This window comes from Balaenoptera ricei, chromosome 10 (genome assembly GCF_028023285.1).
Source record: "Balaenoptera ricei isolate mBalRic1 chromosome 10, mBalRic1.hap2, whole genome shotgun sequence".
NCBI lineage: Eukaryota > Metazoa > Chordata > Mammalia > Artiodactyla > Balaenopteridae > Balaenoptera > Balaenoptera ricei.
Genome location: NC_082648.1, coordinates 101,524,261 through 101,541,754, shown reverse-complemented (window position 1 = coordinate 101,541,754; position 17,494 = coordinate 101,524,261). Strand labels below are relative to the sequence as shown.

At 54.9% G+C, this 17,494-nt stretch overlaps 1 protein-coding gene across 1 annotated transcript in view; it reads right to left on the bottom strand.

Annotated features, from left to right (window-relative positions):
- Nucleotides 1–17,494, bottom strand: part of PARVB (parvin beta) — a 114,941-nt gene that overhangs the window by 27,318 nt on the left and 70,129 nt on the right. The window contains exons 4-6 of the mRNA XM_059937123.1: nucleotides 12,084–12,186; nucleotides 4,390–4,530; nucleotides 2,557–2,672 (exon numbers count right to left, since the gene is read on the bottom strand). Of these exons, the coding sequence (XP_059793106.1) occupies nucleotides 2,557–2,672; nucleotides 4,390–4,530; nucleotides 12,084–12,186 (360 nt within the window). The remainder of the gene's footprint in view (nucleotides 1–2,556; nucleotides 2,673–4,389; nucleotides 4,531–12,083; nucleotides 12,187–17,494) is intronic.

Here is a 17,494-nt window from a genome sequence, read left to right as displayed (position 1 = left end):
AGGCAGAGACCGGAGGGATGTGTCCACAAGCCCAGGACAGCCGAGGGTGCCAGCAGCTGGCAGAAGCTGGAAGAGGGAAGGAAGGACCCTCCTCTAGAGCCTGCGGAGGGACCCTGTCGACTCCCTGATTCGGACTTCAGGCCTCTATTATGTGAGAGGACAAACATCTGTTGTTTTAAGCCACCCGGTTTGTGGGATTTTGTTACAGCAGCCCTAGGACACTAACACGGTGTGTGACACACCCGTCCCAGAGCCCGGTAGGTACGGAGAGGCAACGATGGCGGGGGAGAGGAAGGAGGCGGTGGTGGTGTGCCCCGGACCTCAGGGTGGAGCGCGGCAGCCTGCTAACCCAACCGCCACCGTGAGCCCCTACTTGAATGCCTCAAGGGACGGGGGAGCTCACTACCTGATGGGCAGCCCACCTGGATGCCTCCCGAGATCCAAGATCCCCAAGCTTTCCGGAGCTCGGCCTCCCAGGGAACGCTCACCACTGGTTCTAGTGAAGGAAGAGTAGCCAGGCGTCGGGGGCCGTCAGCTTTCCCACGGCCTCACCCTGGCTGACTCTCAGAAGCACCCACGGGGGACAGTGGCGGGGGAGGCCCAGAGACATTCGATCCACTTATCCACACATCAGATGTGCATCAGGCACCCACTAGACACCGGGCCCAGGGCTGGGTATGGGGCAGACGAGGCTGAATATTTTAAATTTATTTATTTATTTTTGGCTGCGTTGGGTCTTCGTTGCTGCGTGCAGGCTTTCTCTAGTTGCGGCACGCGGGCTTCTCATTGCGGTGGCTTCTCTCGTTGTGGAGCACTGGCTCTAGGCGCTCGGGCTTCAGTAGTTGTGGCACGTGGACTCAGTAGTTATGGCTCGCGGGCTCTAGAGCGCAGGCTCAGTAGTTGTGGTGCACGGGCTTAGTTGGTCCGCGGCATGTGGGATCTTCCCAGACCAGGGATCGAACCCGTGCCCCCTGAATTGGCAGGTGGATTCTTAACCACTGTGCCACCAGGGAAGTCCCAAGGCTGAATATTTTAAAAGTCTGTAGTAGAATCTCAATTTTTTGAGGAAAGCATTGCAGCTCAGGAAAATCAAGTGGTTTCCCAAGGCCACACTGCCAGGTAGCAAACTCGACCCTTCCCTCACTCCGTCCCTCCACGAACTGACACACTTCTTACATCTCCCCATCTCAACTGGATAACCAGGCGTGGAGGGACAGGCCAGGGGCAGCTCTAAGACCTGAGACCAGCCAGACCCTGGGGGCCTCCCCTCCCCGCTTCATCCCACTCTGGGAGTGGCCCAAAGAGTCCTCCTGTGACCTTGGTCAAGGAAGGAAGCGCCAGCAAGTGTTTGCCTGGGCAAGCAGGACGTTCTGCAAACCCCAAAGATTTTCTTGGACCAAAGTGCAGGCCTGAAAGGCAATACCCCGATTACTGAGCTCCAGAGTGTTCCCAGGGCCCAGAGTCTGACGTACGTGGGTTTGGGAACCATATTCTCATGTGTCCTTGGGAAGCCTTTCCCGGCCGACCGTCCTGAGTCCAAGACGAGGGTGGCAGGAATGGTCCCCTGTCCCTGACACCACCACCGACCACAAACACTCCCCTTTAGGAGGCAAACGGGGCCAAACGGCAGGTAACCCTCGCCTGATGCCAGAAAGGAACATTCCTGCCCATCAGTTCGGGGCCAAGCTCCCGGGGTAAACGGAGGGGTCAGACGGCTTCGGAAAACACAGGATCAGCCAGAGCCTTGCAGACCGCAGAGACCACGGGACTGATAAGTTTAAAACCCAGAGGAGAGTGTGGAGCTGGACATGTCCAGGAACAGAAACACGAGAGGCATCCATGGTCCGAGCGTAACCTCAACGCTCTGGCAGAAGCAGCTGATCCTTAGGACCCGACCCCACTTCACTTTCCTCATCCAGTGTCCCCGGTAACCAGGGCGAGGGGACCAGGGACACAGCAGGTGCTTAATACACGTTTACTGGACGAGACTGCACACACAAAGCCAAGGCAGGATCTGTGCCCCTGAACGCAGGGGAAATCGACAAGAAAGGTGTCTCCACCTCCGTCAGAAGGACCCTGGCTCCCAGTTACATTTTTCCAAGTGGAGCAAGAGAATCGACCCTCAAAGACATGACGGGGGATGATGGATGTAACTGGGAGGGAACAGACAGAGGCTGTGATTGGGGTATTGGGGTATCTGTTTCATTCCGCTGGTCTCAGCCCTCTCCAGTGAGTAATAAGCTCATTCAACAGGCTTGAACTCTGGCTACTTGGCTTTGCAGGAAAATGAATGCTCTTTTCTAAAATGTGGAAAAGTAAACCTCCACGTACTCATGCCTTTGCATCTGCCTCTCTTCAAATCAATGCCATTGTTCCTGCGCCATCATTTACTCTGAAGCCAGAGTAAGGCATACATTTTGTCAAGAGGAAAAAAGAGAAAGAAGGTAGCCTCTTAAGGGGAAAAAGAAGAAAGCAGGCAAACTAGCGGAGGAACGAGTGCCGGAGCCTCTGGGGCAGAGCCGCGGGCAAACCGACCGCCGGGCTGGCGATACTTACCCGTACGACCACCACTTGCACGGAGACGTGTTCGGGAAGGCGGATCGGGGCCCGGAAGTGCATGGCCAGGGCCACGAGGAGGTGGAGGGTGGCCACCAGGTTCTTCCCGTGAATCGCTAGTTGGGGAGGGAGGAAGGGGGCTCCTTTAGATCATGAGACAGGAACCCCGAGCCCACGTCCAAAAGGCGGTGAAACCAACAAGGACCTACTGTATAGCATGGGGAACTATACTCAGTATTTTGTAATAACCTATAAGGAAAAAGAACCTGAAAAAAAATATATATATATGTATAACTGAATCACTTTGCTGTACACCTGAAACTAACACAACATTGTAAATCAACTATACTTGAATTTAAAAAGAAAAAGAAGGGGGCGGGAGGGGGGAGGCAATAAAGATGCTGAGTGAACATGAGACCTCAGAGGAAAACCACGGGCAGAACCACAGGCCATGGAAAAACGGAGAAAAGTTGATGAGCAGCCTGTGTGAATTTAGTTCTGGCTTCTAATATTTTCTTTCCTGTTGACCTCAGGTGACTTATGCAACCACTTTCAAAAGCATGTTGTTTGTAAAAGGAATGAATTGGGTGGTGAGGAGGGGATGAGCTGGAACATACAGTCAGCACAAAAGAAGGGAAAAGATCGGGAAAAACAGGTCAGCTGGGCACTTACCCACCACAACAATGTGCATTATTATCTCGGGTGCTTAAAAGTTCTCCCTCTAGGCAATCAACCGTCTACACAGGGAAGGCTATGCAGGACAAACGGTGCTTGGGGGTGTTAGACGTGCCTCCTGCCCCACCCAGGGCCCTGGTTGCCATCCCCTGCCACTAGCTCTTCTCCAGGACGTGGACGGTGATCATCATGCCGTCCAGGGCTTTACTGACTCCCCTCCCCTAGCCCTGCAACCCAGGAGGTGGGCCTGGGTCTGTCCTAGGTCTCGATGCCAAGAAGCCAGGGGTGAACCTGACTGCAGCCTTGGTCTCACCCAAGAACAGGGGCCCCTGGCGGCAGGGAGAACATCTCAGCCGCTCCTGGCTGCCCTGCCGTGGGGACGGTGCTGGGGAAGGGCAGCAGGACAAAGCCCTTTCCAGCCTGTCCTGGTCAGTGCCTCACTTTTCTGGGTTTACGTCCTGCCTGGAAGTACAGTGATGCCACGTATTCCTAACGCCAGTGCTCTCTGAGCCACACACCGGGGGCCGGCCTGAATCACCTCCTGAGGACCCACCTCGGTGAGTCACCAGTAGCACAGCTCACTGGGTGTTGGTGCCATTGGTATCCGGGGTGGAGGGTCCTTCCAAGAACCCCACAGAGCTGCTTCTGTCTTATAACCCACATCCCCACCCTTCTGCTGGAAGTCTCTCTTGATCCAGAAACGGCGCCTCTCCGCCCTGAAGCTTGGGGAAACCAGAGCACTGCGGGCGCGACCAAGTCCCTTACTGACACACTTCTCCTCTCCTGGCTCCCTCCCTCAGGGCAGGCGTGTGACCGGATTGGATACACGCGCTACCAAACGTAAAACGGATGGCTAGTGGCAAGCGGCCGCATGGCACAGGGAGATCAGCCCAGCGCTCTGTGACCGCCCAGAGGGGTGGGATGCGGGGTGGGAGGGAGACACAAGAGGGAGAGGGTACGGGGATATACGTATGCGTATGGCTGATTTCCTTTGTTGTACAGCGGAAACTAACACACCACTGTAAAGCAATTATACTCCAATAAAGATGTCAAAAAAAAAAAACAACCCACAAGGCCAGACAGGAAGACGAACGACAGGGCAGGAAGCTCAGAGGCCGGGCCCCCCGCTCCCCCTCCCCCATCCTGGCGGCCACTCACAATCCACGGTCCACGGGAGCGCCCGGCCGTGGGGCCGCAGCAGCTCCTGCACCGCCTCGAGCACCGTCTGCAGCTTCTGCTTCTGCCCTATCTCGGACTGGGTCACCTCGGCCACGTTCAGCTTGCAGTCTGCCAGTTTTTCTGCAACAAGAAGGACAAGGGCAAAAGGCAGAGTGTCAGGAAGAGCTGGAGGGGCTCCGGGCCGCCTGGTCAACCGGCTGCATTGAGGTCTCCCCATCCTCTGTGGGGCTGCAAAGTGGAGCCGATCATCACCAACAGCAGGGACCACCAGGAGGCTGAGCCACGGAACTCTGAACTTTCAAGTCACTCCTCCTCCTTAGAAAATCACTCCAGGGGGCTTCCCTGGTGGCGCAGTGGTTGAGAACCCGCCTGCCAATGCAGGGGACAAGGGTTCGAGCCCTGGTCCGAGAAGATCCCACATGCTGTGGAGCAACTAAGCCTGTGTGCCACCAATACTGAGCCTGTGCTCTAGAGCCCGCGAGCCACAACTACTGAGCCCACGTGCCACAACTACTGAAGCCCGCGCGCCTAGAGCCTGTGCTCGGCAACAAGAGAAGCCACTGCAATGAGAAGCCCACACATTGCAACAAAGAGTAGCCCCTGCTCACTGCAACAACAAAAAGCCTGCATGCAGCAACAAAGACCCAACGCAGCCAAAAATAAATAAAAAATTTTTTTTAAAAAAGAAAATCACTCCAGGATGAAAGGGGGGCGGGGAGTTCAAGGATTAAAGTGTGGGCGTCCCACCCAGGAACAGCGTATGCACAGAGAATGAACAAGATGATTCAAGGTGCAGCTGGGAGGTAAGGAGGTGACCTGCGGGGAAGGGACCTCTAGAGGTGAGGAGGCTGGGCCAGTGGGTTCCAGAGGGAAGAGAACTTTGGTGAGAAAACAGAAAGGGCCTCAGGGGTTGCCTCAGCCTCCCTGTGCTCGTCCGCTCCCAATTCTTCTTTCTCTAACAGCTGGACCCCACGGTAAGAAGGATTATGAGATATTCAGAGACCTGCGACAATTTTCTCACCAAGAGTGAGCAGGGAGCAATCTGGAGGAGCCGACGAGCACGGTCACATCTGCTCAAGATTCAGTTACTGAAGCTGAACCCCAGCCCCAGCCTGTGCGCCTTCACTCCCCGCCCGAGTGGAGCAGGAGGGACGCCTCATCCCACACCCGCTAAGGGGCAGGCGAGGAAGGCTCCCCAGGCGTCCCGCCTATTCATTCATTCCAAGATTTGGGGTTCCCCGATCGATCTCCTCTGCACAACAACAGAAGCCACGTCGCAGGACATGGCGAGATCAGGACCCGGGAGGGTGAGGACAAAGTGCTGGGCACGGAGCCTGACGCCCTGCGAGCCTTTGGCACAGAGCTGCTGCCAGCGGCACTGATGGGAAGGAGGTGGAAGGGCAGTTGAGTCCAGGCTGGGCACAAGTAGGGCTTCCATTTGGCAGGCGGTCCCCAGTAAAGCTCTGTGTAAGGCGTTTTCTCCGGAGGCCCCTGCCCCTTCAACACTGTCTCCCCCCACCCCCTCCCCTCCCTCGATAAGAAGAACAAGCAGTTTCGATATCCCCCCTTCAGGATCCTCTCATTACACAAAAATATCGGCTGGGCTCAGGGTACTCCAGTCAGTCACTCATTCATTCGCTTACAAAACAGTTACTGAGCACCTACTGTGCGCCAGGCACTGTCCTAGGACCAGACGCAGCACAGACACGAGAGACGGAGCTCTAGTGGGGAGTCAGGCACACCTGAAGAACCTCAGCTTGGGAGGCAGGGAGCGCTCGCGGCAAAACAAAGCAGCTCAACAGAGGATGGAAATGATTCCTGTTTATGCGTTTTGATTTCCCTCCATCTGTATCTAATAGGTCTTAGCTGAATAATCCACAGCTGTCTGCCCATGTGAACCCCCTGAAAATACATAGCAGGTCCCCAGGTGCTCAAAAGCCAGGCACAGGACGGAGCAGGGGCCCCTGGGGAAGGAAGGAGGGTTGCAGAGAGCCAGGTGGTCCTAGAGCCTCGCCTGCTGGGAGAGACGGAGAGCCAGGCACATCTCTGCTGTCCCTGCCACCAGCCAAACCTGGTCGCCATGACACCGGGGGGAGGAGGAGTCATTGATGGAGAAGGGAAGGAAACGGTATCAGCCTGCTATAGCTGCCGTAACAAAGTACCGCAGGGTGGGTGGCTTAAACGGTGGAAATTCGCTTTCTCACAGTCCCGGACATTAGAAGTCCAAGATCAAGGTGTCAGCAGAGTTGGTCTCCCCTGAGGCCTCTCTCCTAGGCTTGTAGACATCCTCACCTGGTCTTCCCTCTGTGTGTGTCTGCATCCTAGTCTCCTCTTTTTTTTTGGCTGCATTGGGTCTTCGTTGCTGCGCGCGGGCTTTCTCTAGTTGTAGTGAGCGGGGGCTACTCTTTGTTGTGGTGTGCAGGCTTCTCACTGCGGTGGCTTCTCTTGTTGTGGAGCACGGGCTCTAGGCGCTTGGGCTTCAGTGGTTGTCGCACGTGGGCTTCGTAGTTGTGGCTCGCAGGCTCTAGAGCGCAGGCTCAGTCGTTGTGGCGCACGGGCTTAGTTGCTCCGCAGCATGTGGGATCTTCCCGGACCAGGGCTCGAACCCATGTCCCCTGCATTGGCAGGCGGAGTCTTAACCACTGCGCCACCAGGGAAGCCCTCCTCTTCTTATAACGGCACCAATCTGACAGGTTGAGGGCCCACCCAGACTTCATTTTAACTTTAAAGACCCTGTCTCTAAATAAAGTCACATCCCGAGGTCTTACGAATTCTGGGGGGGACGCAACTCAGCCAATAACAGAAACCAAGGAGGCTGGCCGTGCCTGGGTGCCGCCTGCGGCTGCGTCTCAGGTAACTCCCCCGGGTGGGAGAGAACGAGGTCCTTGGCCGCCCTCATCACCAGCATCACTCTGCCCGCTGATGGGGCTGCAGGGGCAGCTCAGGGTTTTGGCGTGGCCAGGACCCCTATCTTCCTAGCATGCAAGGAGACAGAGGAAGATGGGGCGGATTCTCAGCAGTGGCTGGAAAACGTGAGTGATGGCCGAATGCGGGGCTGTGAACACTTACTACACAAGGAAGGGCTTGCCTTTCACAAGGAGAAGCGTGTGCCATGAGTCAGAAGCAGGACAACAGCCAGCCCAGGAGCTGCCTCGATGCTCCAGCGTGGGCGTTGTCACTGCCCACAGGTGGCTCATCTGGACAACACTGCAAATGCAGGAGAGTCACACCCCCTGAAACTTGCCCTGGCAGAGGGTCTGGCAGCTGCCCCCGGAATCCACTCTTAAAGAGAGGGGCACATCTGGGGGCCTACTGGTGACTCACAGCTGGCCAAACCCAGAGGTCTGTGCTCTGTCCTCATCACCCTCACTCCTGCCTTCTCCTCATCCTCTATCCCTCCTGAATGCAGTGCTCCCCCAGCTCCTCCTCCCTCCTGGCTGGACCCTCCAGACGCCTGTGCTGGCCCTTCCCCTGACCACTGACCACCCCCCCGGGCCCAGTCCCCAGACCTCTTCTCTCTACAGATGCACAGAAGTCAGCTTTGGCCTGGCATTCAGCCAAAATCTCCTACTTCGTTTTAGCTTCTGCCTTTGAAAAGTAAAGAGCTGAATGCCTCCATCAGTATCATTCCTGGCAGCCCTGGGCCCCAGGATCACGTGATCACGTAGGTTACTAATGCATCTCATCAGTGTAACAGCATCATTAATACGACCAGGCAAGACCTTGTGATGTTCTGTTAATATCTGGATATTCTCTTCCATTGTTCTCTTCTTCAAACAAAGTGCTATGTCAAAGCACTTGACACACAAGAGACTTCAGAATTGCCTATCTAGGAGTACTTATGCAAGATATTCTAACAGGATGGAACTGCAACTACTTCACAATAAAGAGGCTGCCTGAGCCAAAGTCAGCCTCTTGTTAGACCTCACAGATAACAAAATGGACGTAGCAGGACTCAATGACAACCACAGCCACTGCAGAGCAAGTACCGCATCTGCTGGAGCCAACTGAAGAGGGGACCAAAAGGATGTGCCTTGAGCAGGCAAGGCTTTCTTACAGGGTACCTGCTCTAAGATGCCCCTGACACTCTACTCCAGAGAGGGCACTGGCATCATTTATAGGCGTCTAAGGCTGAGATGCAGATGCACATCCAGAGCCGGTCCTGTGATCCTGAGAGACAGACTTCCACGACCACATCGCTAGATCTAAGCTTAGGGTTACAAGTTTTTCAAGTGACTGGGTGAGTGAAGCCACAGCTGCATGCGACAAGAATCAGAAATAAAAGTGTAAGTGAGCACAACACTCTTTTTTTTTTTTTAATAGATTTGTTTTATTTATTTATTTTTGGCTGCGTTGGGTCTTCGTTTTTGCACGCGGGCTTTTCTCTAGTTGTGGCGAGCGGGCGCTATTCTTTGTTGCAGTGAGCCGGCTTCTCGTTGCGGTGGCTTCTCTTGTTGCCGAGCACGGGCTCTAGGCGTGCGGGCTTCAGTAGTTGTGGCACGTGGGCTCAGTAGTTGTGGCTTGCGGGTTCAGTAGTTGTGGCTTGCGGGCTCTAGAGCACAGGCTCAGTAGTTGTGGCTCATGGGCTTAGTTGCTCCGCGGCATGTGGGATATTCCCGGTCCAGGGCTCGAACCCATGTCCCCTGCATTGGCAGGCGGATTCTTAACCACTGCACCAGCAGGGAAGCCCCAGAGCACAACACTCTTATGTTTGCTTCTGAAAATATTAGAAAGTATCTCCTCTGGGAAGTGAGCAAAGCAGCAGTTCAAAGGACTGTTTCAATAAGCAAGCATCGTCACCAACAGCCAAGTCTTCAAGTCCAAGAGTCAGAGGGAAGCTAGGTCTTTACATAGAGAGGTTGGGAAGCTGATAACTCAGGGCAGCTTCACCATCAGTAGAATCCTTGTGGACAGTGTCAGCCTAAGAGCCATGCCTCCTCCATCCTCCTCTGCTGAAATAAGTGTCTGTCATCACACATGTCTGGTTCAGTGACCTCGAGAGCAATCTAGCACTTGACAGTGCTGAGAACGGCTGGACCAACGAGACACTACGAAACAACAAAGCTCCAACCAACATTTTTAATAATAAAATGGTGACAGCTACTAAACGATCTTGATAACATTTCAGATTTATTCTTGTACCAAAGAAGTTCATTTTAAGATGGGGGTTCTCAGCTTAGATGAACAGAGATTTAATTCTTGACCCACGGCGTTCAGCCAAATACTGAATTTGGAACACCCCCTCCGGGTGAGGCCGCCCGGTCCCACGGCATTGACCATCTCTGCACTGCTGATCTCCACCCTTACCCCGCAGCTGACTCAGGCAGGATGGGTATCAGTCCTAGCAGAGGCAACACCCACTTCCTCATCGCTGCCCACCACGCCACTCCCAAGGGCTTTCTCATTCACCAGCTGTTCAGGCCACAAACCTGGCCAGCAGTCTTCATGCCTCTATCAGCTTGAACCTCCCAAATATCCTGCACTTCCATCCTGGACCGAGCCTCTTCCTCTGACGCCCGGGCTGCTGTGACAGCGTCCTGACTAACCTCCCAGGTCCCCCTCCTGACCCTCCTCCCCATTCACTCTGTACCCAGAAGCCCAAGCAACCCTTTAAAACGCTAACTCAGGCCTTGTCACGGCCCTGCTCAAATCCTCTAGCGGCTTCCTGTCACTTGGAATAAAAGCCTTTGTCCACCAGGACTGGACGTGATCTGGCCCCATCTGTCCACCCCTGCCACCTGCAGCCACCTTTCACTGCTCTTTAAACCCTGCAGACACTTCACAGAGTCTCAGCCTGGAATGTTCTTTCCATGACCACTGTGCAGAAGCCTGCTTGGATGTCAGCTCCCCAGGGGGGCTGCCCCTGACCGCCCGGTCCTTCCACCCGACCCAGCCCCGCTGCCCCAGAACCTCTCTGATTCTCTCCCTAGCGCTTGTCACTCTCTTAAAGCAGAATCTATTTGTGTTTTAGATTGAGCCACCACACAATAGTTCTCTTTCTCCCCTCTGCCGGAACGGGTGTCGGCAGTGGGGCATGGGGACTTCCTCCCTCTTGTCACCACTGCATCTCCACACCTGCCACACAATAGGCCAAAGGATATTCATTCAACCAACGAAGGGATAACCAAAATAAACACAAAATCTCCTCCTTCCTGACGTGCTTTTTGAGGACTGACTGAACAAGGACAAAACAACGTGTGGGCCGTCGATCACCATGTCCTCAGAGCCAGGTACGTGACACGACCCTGCAGGTTTCCCTCCAAGATCGGACCGTCTGTTAAGAGCCGTTGTGCTGAGTGCGCAAACTGCCCGCAGGGACCCGGGACTGAGGAATGACGCCGAGGCTGAGCCAAGGCCACAATCTGGGCAGCGGCAGGGGTGCGTCCTGTGGGTCAGCCCTCCCCGGATGCTCCTCTCCAGCCCCAGCCCCTCCTGTCTGCTTTCCCTCAGTATCTCTCTCCCACAACAGCACCCCCCCAAACTCCAGGTGCCTGACTCGGGTCCCCCAGCACATCCCTGTGGAGCAAAGCATGATCCCACCCCAGTGCTGGCCCTGCCTGGAAGGAGTGGCCCTCCAGGTGGTCTGCTGGGAAGACCCTTGCACAGGACAGCGCTGGTCTGTGGGGTCATTAAGGGGTGAGGAACGTGAGAAGAACGGGCCCAGGGAGCAGGTCTGCACCCCACCAACGCTGGGGGCAGGGCCTCCCGGGGACCCTTAGGAGGTGAGTTATCCTAACGGACAAGGGGACACTGAGGCCGCCAGGCCACACTCACAGGGATCTGGAGACCCTGAAAATACATCAGAGCTTCCTGGGGACTGAGAGACTGTTCAGCAAACAGTCCCTCCTGGAGACCGTGGATGGTGCTAACGCCCAACAGATCCAGACAAATACTCGCCTCTCCAGTCCCTTTTCACTTCCTATAAAAGGAGCCCACGTCCTTGTAGGTAGGAAACGGCAGGGCTTTCTTCACTCACTTGGTCAACGCATGGTTACCGTGTGCCCGGTGCTCAGAGGAACTCGGGGGACCCACCGGCCCTGCTCATACTCCCCATTTCTTTGTCTTTGTTGTGTTGTTGTTCATTACCCCGTACTGACTCCAGGCCCTGTGCCCGGCCCCATGCTAAGTGCTCTACAGATGTTACTTTGCTGAGGAACTCTGTCCCCAAGGGACAGACATAAAAAGAGCATCCGCAGTCAGTCTCCCTCCTCGCCACTCCCCTGCCACCCCCCATCTAAATCATGCCCCTGAAGGGCACGGCTGGGGGCCACCCCCTCCAGCACCCTGGCCCTGGATGGGCCTGCACGGGCTGGAGGTGCTCACAGCTGGACGGGCGCAGGCCAGCCCGGAGGGCTGCCCCAGAGAGGAGACGGCGTCCAGTTCGTGCCCCATCTCCGTGCTCCCCTTGTACGCATGCATCCAACAGCAGAGGCCACAGACGGTTCTGGAAGCTGTGCATGACCCGCTGCAGCCCCGTGGCTGGGAGCTCTGGCGGGACCCCCACCCGAGAGACGACGAGAGGGCAGGTGACCCGGGGCCCCAGGGGCCACCACCTGGGAGCCATGGGCTCAGGGCTGCGGCTTACAGACGAGCGACCGATGTCGCCATGTAGAGAATCTTGTGGTCCAGCCCGGGGCCACCCCTTGGGGTGGCTGCCCTTCCCGTGCACTCACCTAGAAGCTTCTGCAGCACCTGCCCGTCGTACAGGTCCTCCTCCAGCTGCTTTACAATGATCCTCTCCTCCACCAGCACGTCGTTGACCCAGTCGATGAGAACCTGCGGGGTGGACGGGCGTTACGGCCTCGCTCGCTGGTGCCAGGAGGGCCCAGGCGACGACCAGAGCAAGCGCAGGAACGGAGAGCTGCTGGACACTGAGACACTCCCAGTGCAGGGGCCAGGAGAGCCCGAGGGGATAGGCAAGCTTCTCCCACCCAGGCTGCCGGGGCTCCCGCGGGATTCACAGGAGGACTGGTGGAGGGCGGCACCGTGGGGAGACTGGCCTCCTCCCAGCGGGGACTTGGGTACGTGTGGGAACTCAGCCAAAGGAAATGATGGTGTCCACCACGGCATGCGGGAGGGTGGATCAAACGAGGAAACGTCAGTAACACTGCCCCCCATGGCCTGAGACAGCACAGGTGAGCCACAAACGTCCACCCCCGTCCCTCCCTTCATATCTGCACTAAAACCATCCCTGATAGCCCTGAGCCTAAAGCTGTGGACAGAAGGGGATCCCGAGCGGCCATTACTGACAAGCTCTGAGAGCCTGCTCCCAGCGGCACCCTAATTTTTTCAAGGCTTTATTGAGATAGAATTTACATTCCACACAATTCACCCTTTTAAGGTGTGCAGTTCAGTGGTGTTTAGTATACTCACAAAGTTGTGCAACCATCACCATAATCCACTGAAGCACATTTTTCATCACCCCACAAGGAAACCCTGTATTATCAGCAGTCACTCCCCCTTCTACCCTCCCCCACCTCCTTCCAACCACAAAACCATTTTCTCCATGGATTTGCCTGTTCTGGATACTTCATATGAAAGGAATCACGCCATACGTGATCTTTTGTGTCTGGCTTCTTTCACTTATCATGATGTTTTCAAGGTTCACCCAAGTTGTAGCACATGTCAGGACCTCGTTCCTTCTTACAGCTGAATCCATTGTATGGAGAGACGTGTTTTACGGATTCATTCACCAGCTGATGGACATTTGGGTTGTCTCCACTTTTGGGCTGTTGTCAACAGTGCTACTATGAACATGGACGTACAGTTTTTATGTGGACGCACGTGTTCATTTCTCTAGACCAGCCTTTTCTCAACAAGTTTTCCTTCAATTCGCTGAGTAATACATCATAACAGAAGACAGCTTCAATCGTGAAAATATCTATGGAGAAATAGGGTTTCCACTGAACAAAATTCCATTTGGCTGACGCTGCTTAAGGCACTTCTCCGCAAAATGAAACGGATGCCTGAACAGACTTGATCAAAAATATACGTATTACATGGTTTCCCTGTGCAAGCAAAACCAATAATACTAACTAATTGGTCCCAATAACCTCCTGGAAATGGGCACTGATTGGCCCTCTCAGAGATAAACAAAAGGACACAAATCCAGACTAGAGTATCCTCTGTCACTCTCTGATATGGATGCCACCTGCAAAATTGGCCACAAAGCAAATTTCTGTGAAATTTCTATTTTCCCACTAACTCAAAAACATTAAATCAGACACACAATCCCATGAAGAACAGAAGTAAAAGTAAATTAAAGGGAGGATTGGAGGAAGAAAGAGGTGAGCAGCCCTGTAACCGAAATTGGGGTCCGGCTACTTGCCGCTCAAAAGCCAATAAAGAGGCAAGGATGGTGGAAAGGAAAGTTTGCTTTATTTTGGATGCCAGCAACTGGGGGTGGGAGAGGGTGGACGTCTGTCCAAAGGCCGACTCCCTCCCCCCACAATGACAACCAGGGGGCAAGAGCTTTTATAGACAGAGGGAGGGGGGATACATGCCGAAACAGCACAGGCAGCTCTGACAGTCATCTTGAAATTGGTCATTGGTGGTCTGACCAGCATCCTCTTGATTGTTTTAACTACAATTACTCTTTAGTTCCAGGGTCAGTTTGTTCCCATTTCCTTGAGGTCAATTCTTGGAATTGTGGCAGCTTCTGTCATGGCTACAGTCTGGTCATCATGTAGTTAACTTCTTCCACCTGGCGGGGGTTTCAGTACCTACAAGACAGCTCACAGGATACCTGCGGCTCAGAATATTATCTGTAGCCCTTGGGGAGGAACTAAAGGTCCTTGACTATGCTTAATGACAAAACTATTATTTAGTCTCGTTAGACTGTTTTCCTTTGTTTCTGCATTTTCTCACTTCTCTGGTTTAACCTTTGGCTAAAGTTTTTCCACAGACAAAAGGCAGGCGGAGCACACGGAGGTGGGGGGAAGGACCACAGCGCCCTGCTCCATCTCAGCCCTGCGGCATTCTGGTTTTGCCGAAGCCATTCCCGAAAGGTCGGCAGGATGGAGCTGGCTCCAAGCTACAGTCCTGCTCCGTCTCCTTCCCTGGGGGGCGAGCATCCTGGGAGGCTGGGAGCTGGACCTCCCCACCCAGCTGCCTTCTCTCCCACCTTCCAGCACCTTCTCCCGTCACCCAGCTCCCACCCTCCTCTCTCACCACCCTCCCAGTTTCCTTGTGTCGGGGGTCCTCCTTGACACCGCCTTCTCCTCTGGATCTTTAAAGGGCATCACCCTGGATGGCTCCTCTTCCTTCTCTCCACCCTCCTCCAAGGCCAGCTCATGCCCTCCTACGATATCCAATGCCCCCCCGTCCCAGAAACCCCTAAACGTCCAGCGCCCACCCCCCCCCGCACCATCCTTCTGCTAGGGTGTTCCATGAGCATCTCTAACTGAACTCGCCCCTGCCCCTCCTCAAACCTGCCGTTTCTCTGAGAAGGAAACAGGAGCCCATCCTCCAGCTTCAGGAGCCTGGATTTCACCCCTTCATCCATTCAGCCCACTTCCTAATTGCATCCACTTCCCGCCATCTCCTTTCCCACCGCCCTTGTCCAAACCTCCTTCCCGGGCCACTGCCACAGCCCCACCAAGCACCCTGCCTCTTCACTGGTGTTTTTCAAATCCCCAAGCTCCTCTCTGCCCCAGGGCCTTTGCATGTGCTAGTCCTTCCACCCTGAACACACTCCCCTCCGTCACTGCCGGGCCAGCCCTCACTTATCCTTCAGGTCCCAAGCTCCGTATCATCCTCTGACCTCCCCCGACCCAACCCAGGCCACATCCCTTCATCATGGCTCTCACCACACCCAAGGGCCTTTTCCCCGACCCCGTTCATGTTTGCAATGGGAATACATCTTCGTTTGTAACGATCTCCCTGCTGGACTTTAAGCTCTGTGAGGGCAAGAACTATGACCTCTTGTTTGTGGCTCTGTCTCCAGTGCTCACTGCCTGGCACTGGAGCTCCATAAGCAGGCAATGAGTTCATCAATTAACTTACTGAGCATCTACTATGTGCCAGGCTCTGGGGATAAAAAAGACGAGAGAGGTCTCTGTCCTTGAAGACCTTACCTTCCAATCAGACATTAAAAGACAAACAAATACACACACTTCCAGGCTGTGATCGATGTTATGGAGAAAAATAAGTCAGAATAAAGTGGAGAAACCTGACAACCACACCTCAGCCGGGTAATCAAGGTCAACGTCACAGTGATCAATCACGTTGTCGTGTGTGCCCTGATGTGATGGGATGAATGCACTTCACTTCAGTGGCCCCCCTCCCCAAACCCATAACCACAGTCTAATCTCGAGAAAAACATCAGACAAACCCTAATAGAGGGGCACCCGACAAAACCCCTGCCCAGTCCTCCACAAAACCGTCAAGGTCATCAAAAACAAGGACAGTCTGAGAAACCATCACAGCCCAGAGGAGCTAAGGAGACAGGCTATCATGTGGGATCCCAGGTGGGGTCCTGAGACGGAGAAAGTATATCTAGTAAAAACTAAGGAAATGTGAATAAATGGTGGGTGTTAGCTAATAATAATGTATTAATATTGGTTCATTAATATAACAAATGTACCACGCTGGGGCTTCCCTGGTGGCGCAGTGGTTAGGAATCCACCTGCCAATGCAGGGGACACGGGTTCGAGCCCTGGTCCAGGAAGATCCCACATGCCGCGGAGCAACTAAGCCCGTGCGCCACAACTACTGAGCTTGCACTCTAGAGCCCACATGCCACAACTAGTGAAACCTGTGCACCTAGAGCCTGTGCTCCACAAGAGAAGCCACCGCAGTGAGAAGCCCGTGCACCGCAACGAAGAGTAGCCCCGGCTCACTGCAACTAGAGAAAGCCCACATGCAGCAACAAAGACCCAACGCAGACAAAAATTAATTAATTAATTAATTATTTTTTAAAATGTACCATGTTGATCTACGATGTTAATAATGGGGAAAATTGGGTGTGGAAATATGGGAACTCGTACTATCTTTGCTATTTTTCTGTAAATTGAAAATGGTTCTTAAAAATAAGTCTGTTGAGAAGAATTAGGCAGAGTTTGGGGATGGAGAGGGCAGAGGGGTCATGGGGATCAGGGGGTCAGGGGGCCTCTTGGAGGAGGTGGCGTCTGGGCAGAGACAGGAAGGAGGTGCAGGATGAGCCCGGTAGCCACCTGGAACCACCTGGGAGGTCAGGGGGTGGGGCTTCCAGGGCCAAGAGGGGCATGGGGGCGGGGCCAGCCCTGGACTCTCACCTGGGCCAGGAGGGGAGGGGGCAGTGGATGAGACGAGTGACCGTGGGCACTAGGGGGAGTGGGGACTGGACGTGGGGACCCCAGAGGGGCACAGGGAGTGGGCTGGGGAGAAGCAAGGTTTGACCCTGACCCTGGGTACGGGCAGATGCAGAGGGGGAGCTTGAGGAAGGAGCTGGTGAACGGGCATCTCGGTGGATGGAGCGGCAGGAATGGGGGAGGCGGGGCAGAGAGGAAGACGCCAGGCCAGGGGCTGTAGGTATCCATGAACGAAGGGGAGAACCAGGAGGGGTGGCGGGGCACAGTCGGCAGTACGAGGCGGGAGGGGGGTCTGGAAGCAGCTGGGAGGACGCCTGCCCCGTCCAGGCCCCGACATCACGGAGCAGAGACCTACCTAGCTCTCCAGACCCCAGCATCCACCCTTCTGGGCCCTGGTTACACGGCCAGAAACAGCAGATTCGGGATCACAGCCAGACCTGCCCCGTACCTTCACCTCTCCAGCCACCAGCAACCAGGCTCCTCGCAGGAGCGCCCTGACCCTCGGGCCCTTAATTCCACAAAGCTCTAGGAATCTGCTACCTTGGCCTTTCATCAGGGATTTCACAGCCGCTATTGGAGCTGAGTGGCAGTATTACACTCAGCTCAACGGCTCTCACTGAGCGCCTTCCTGGTGCCAGGACGTGGGGACAAAGGAGGCGCGTCCCCCGCCTTCCGGGAGTCCAGGTCCAGCCGGGAGACGCAGCAGAGAGAGATGAATGGTGAGTACGAGCCATCACAAAGGATTCTGACATGAGGGGTCACGCGGCCCCGGGAGCAGAGGAAGCGGCCTTCAA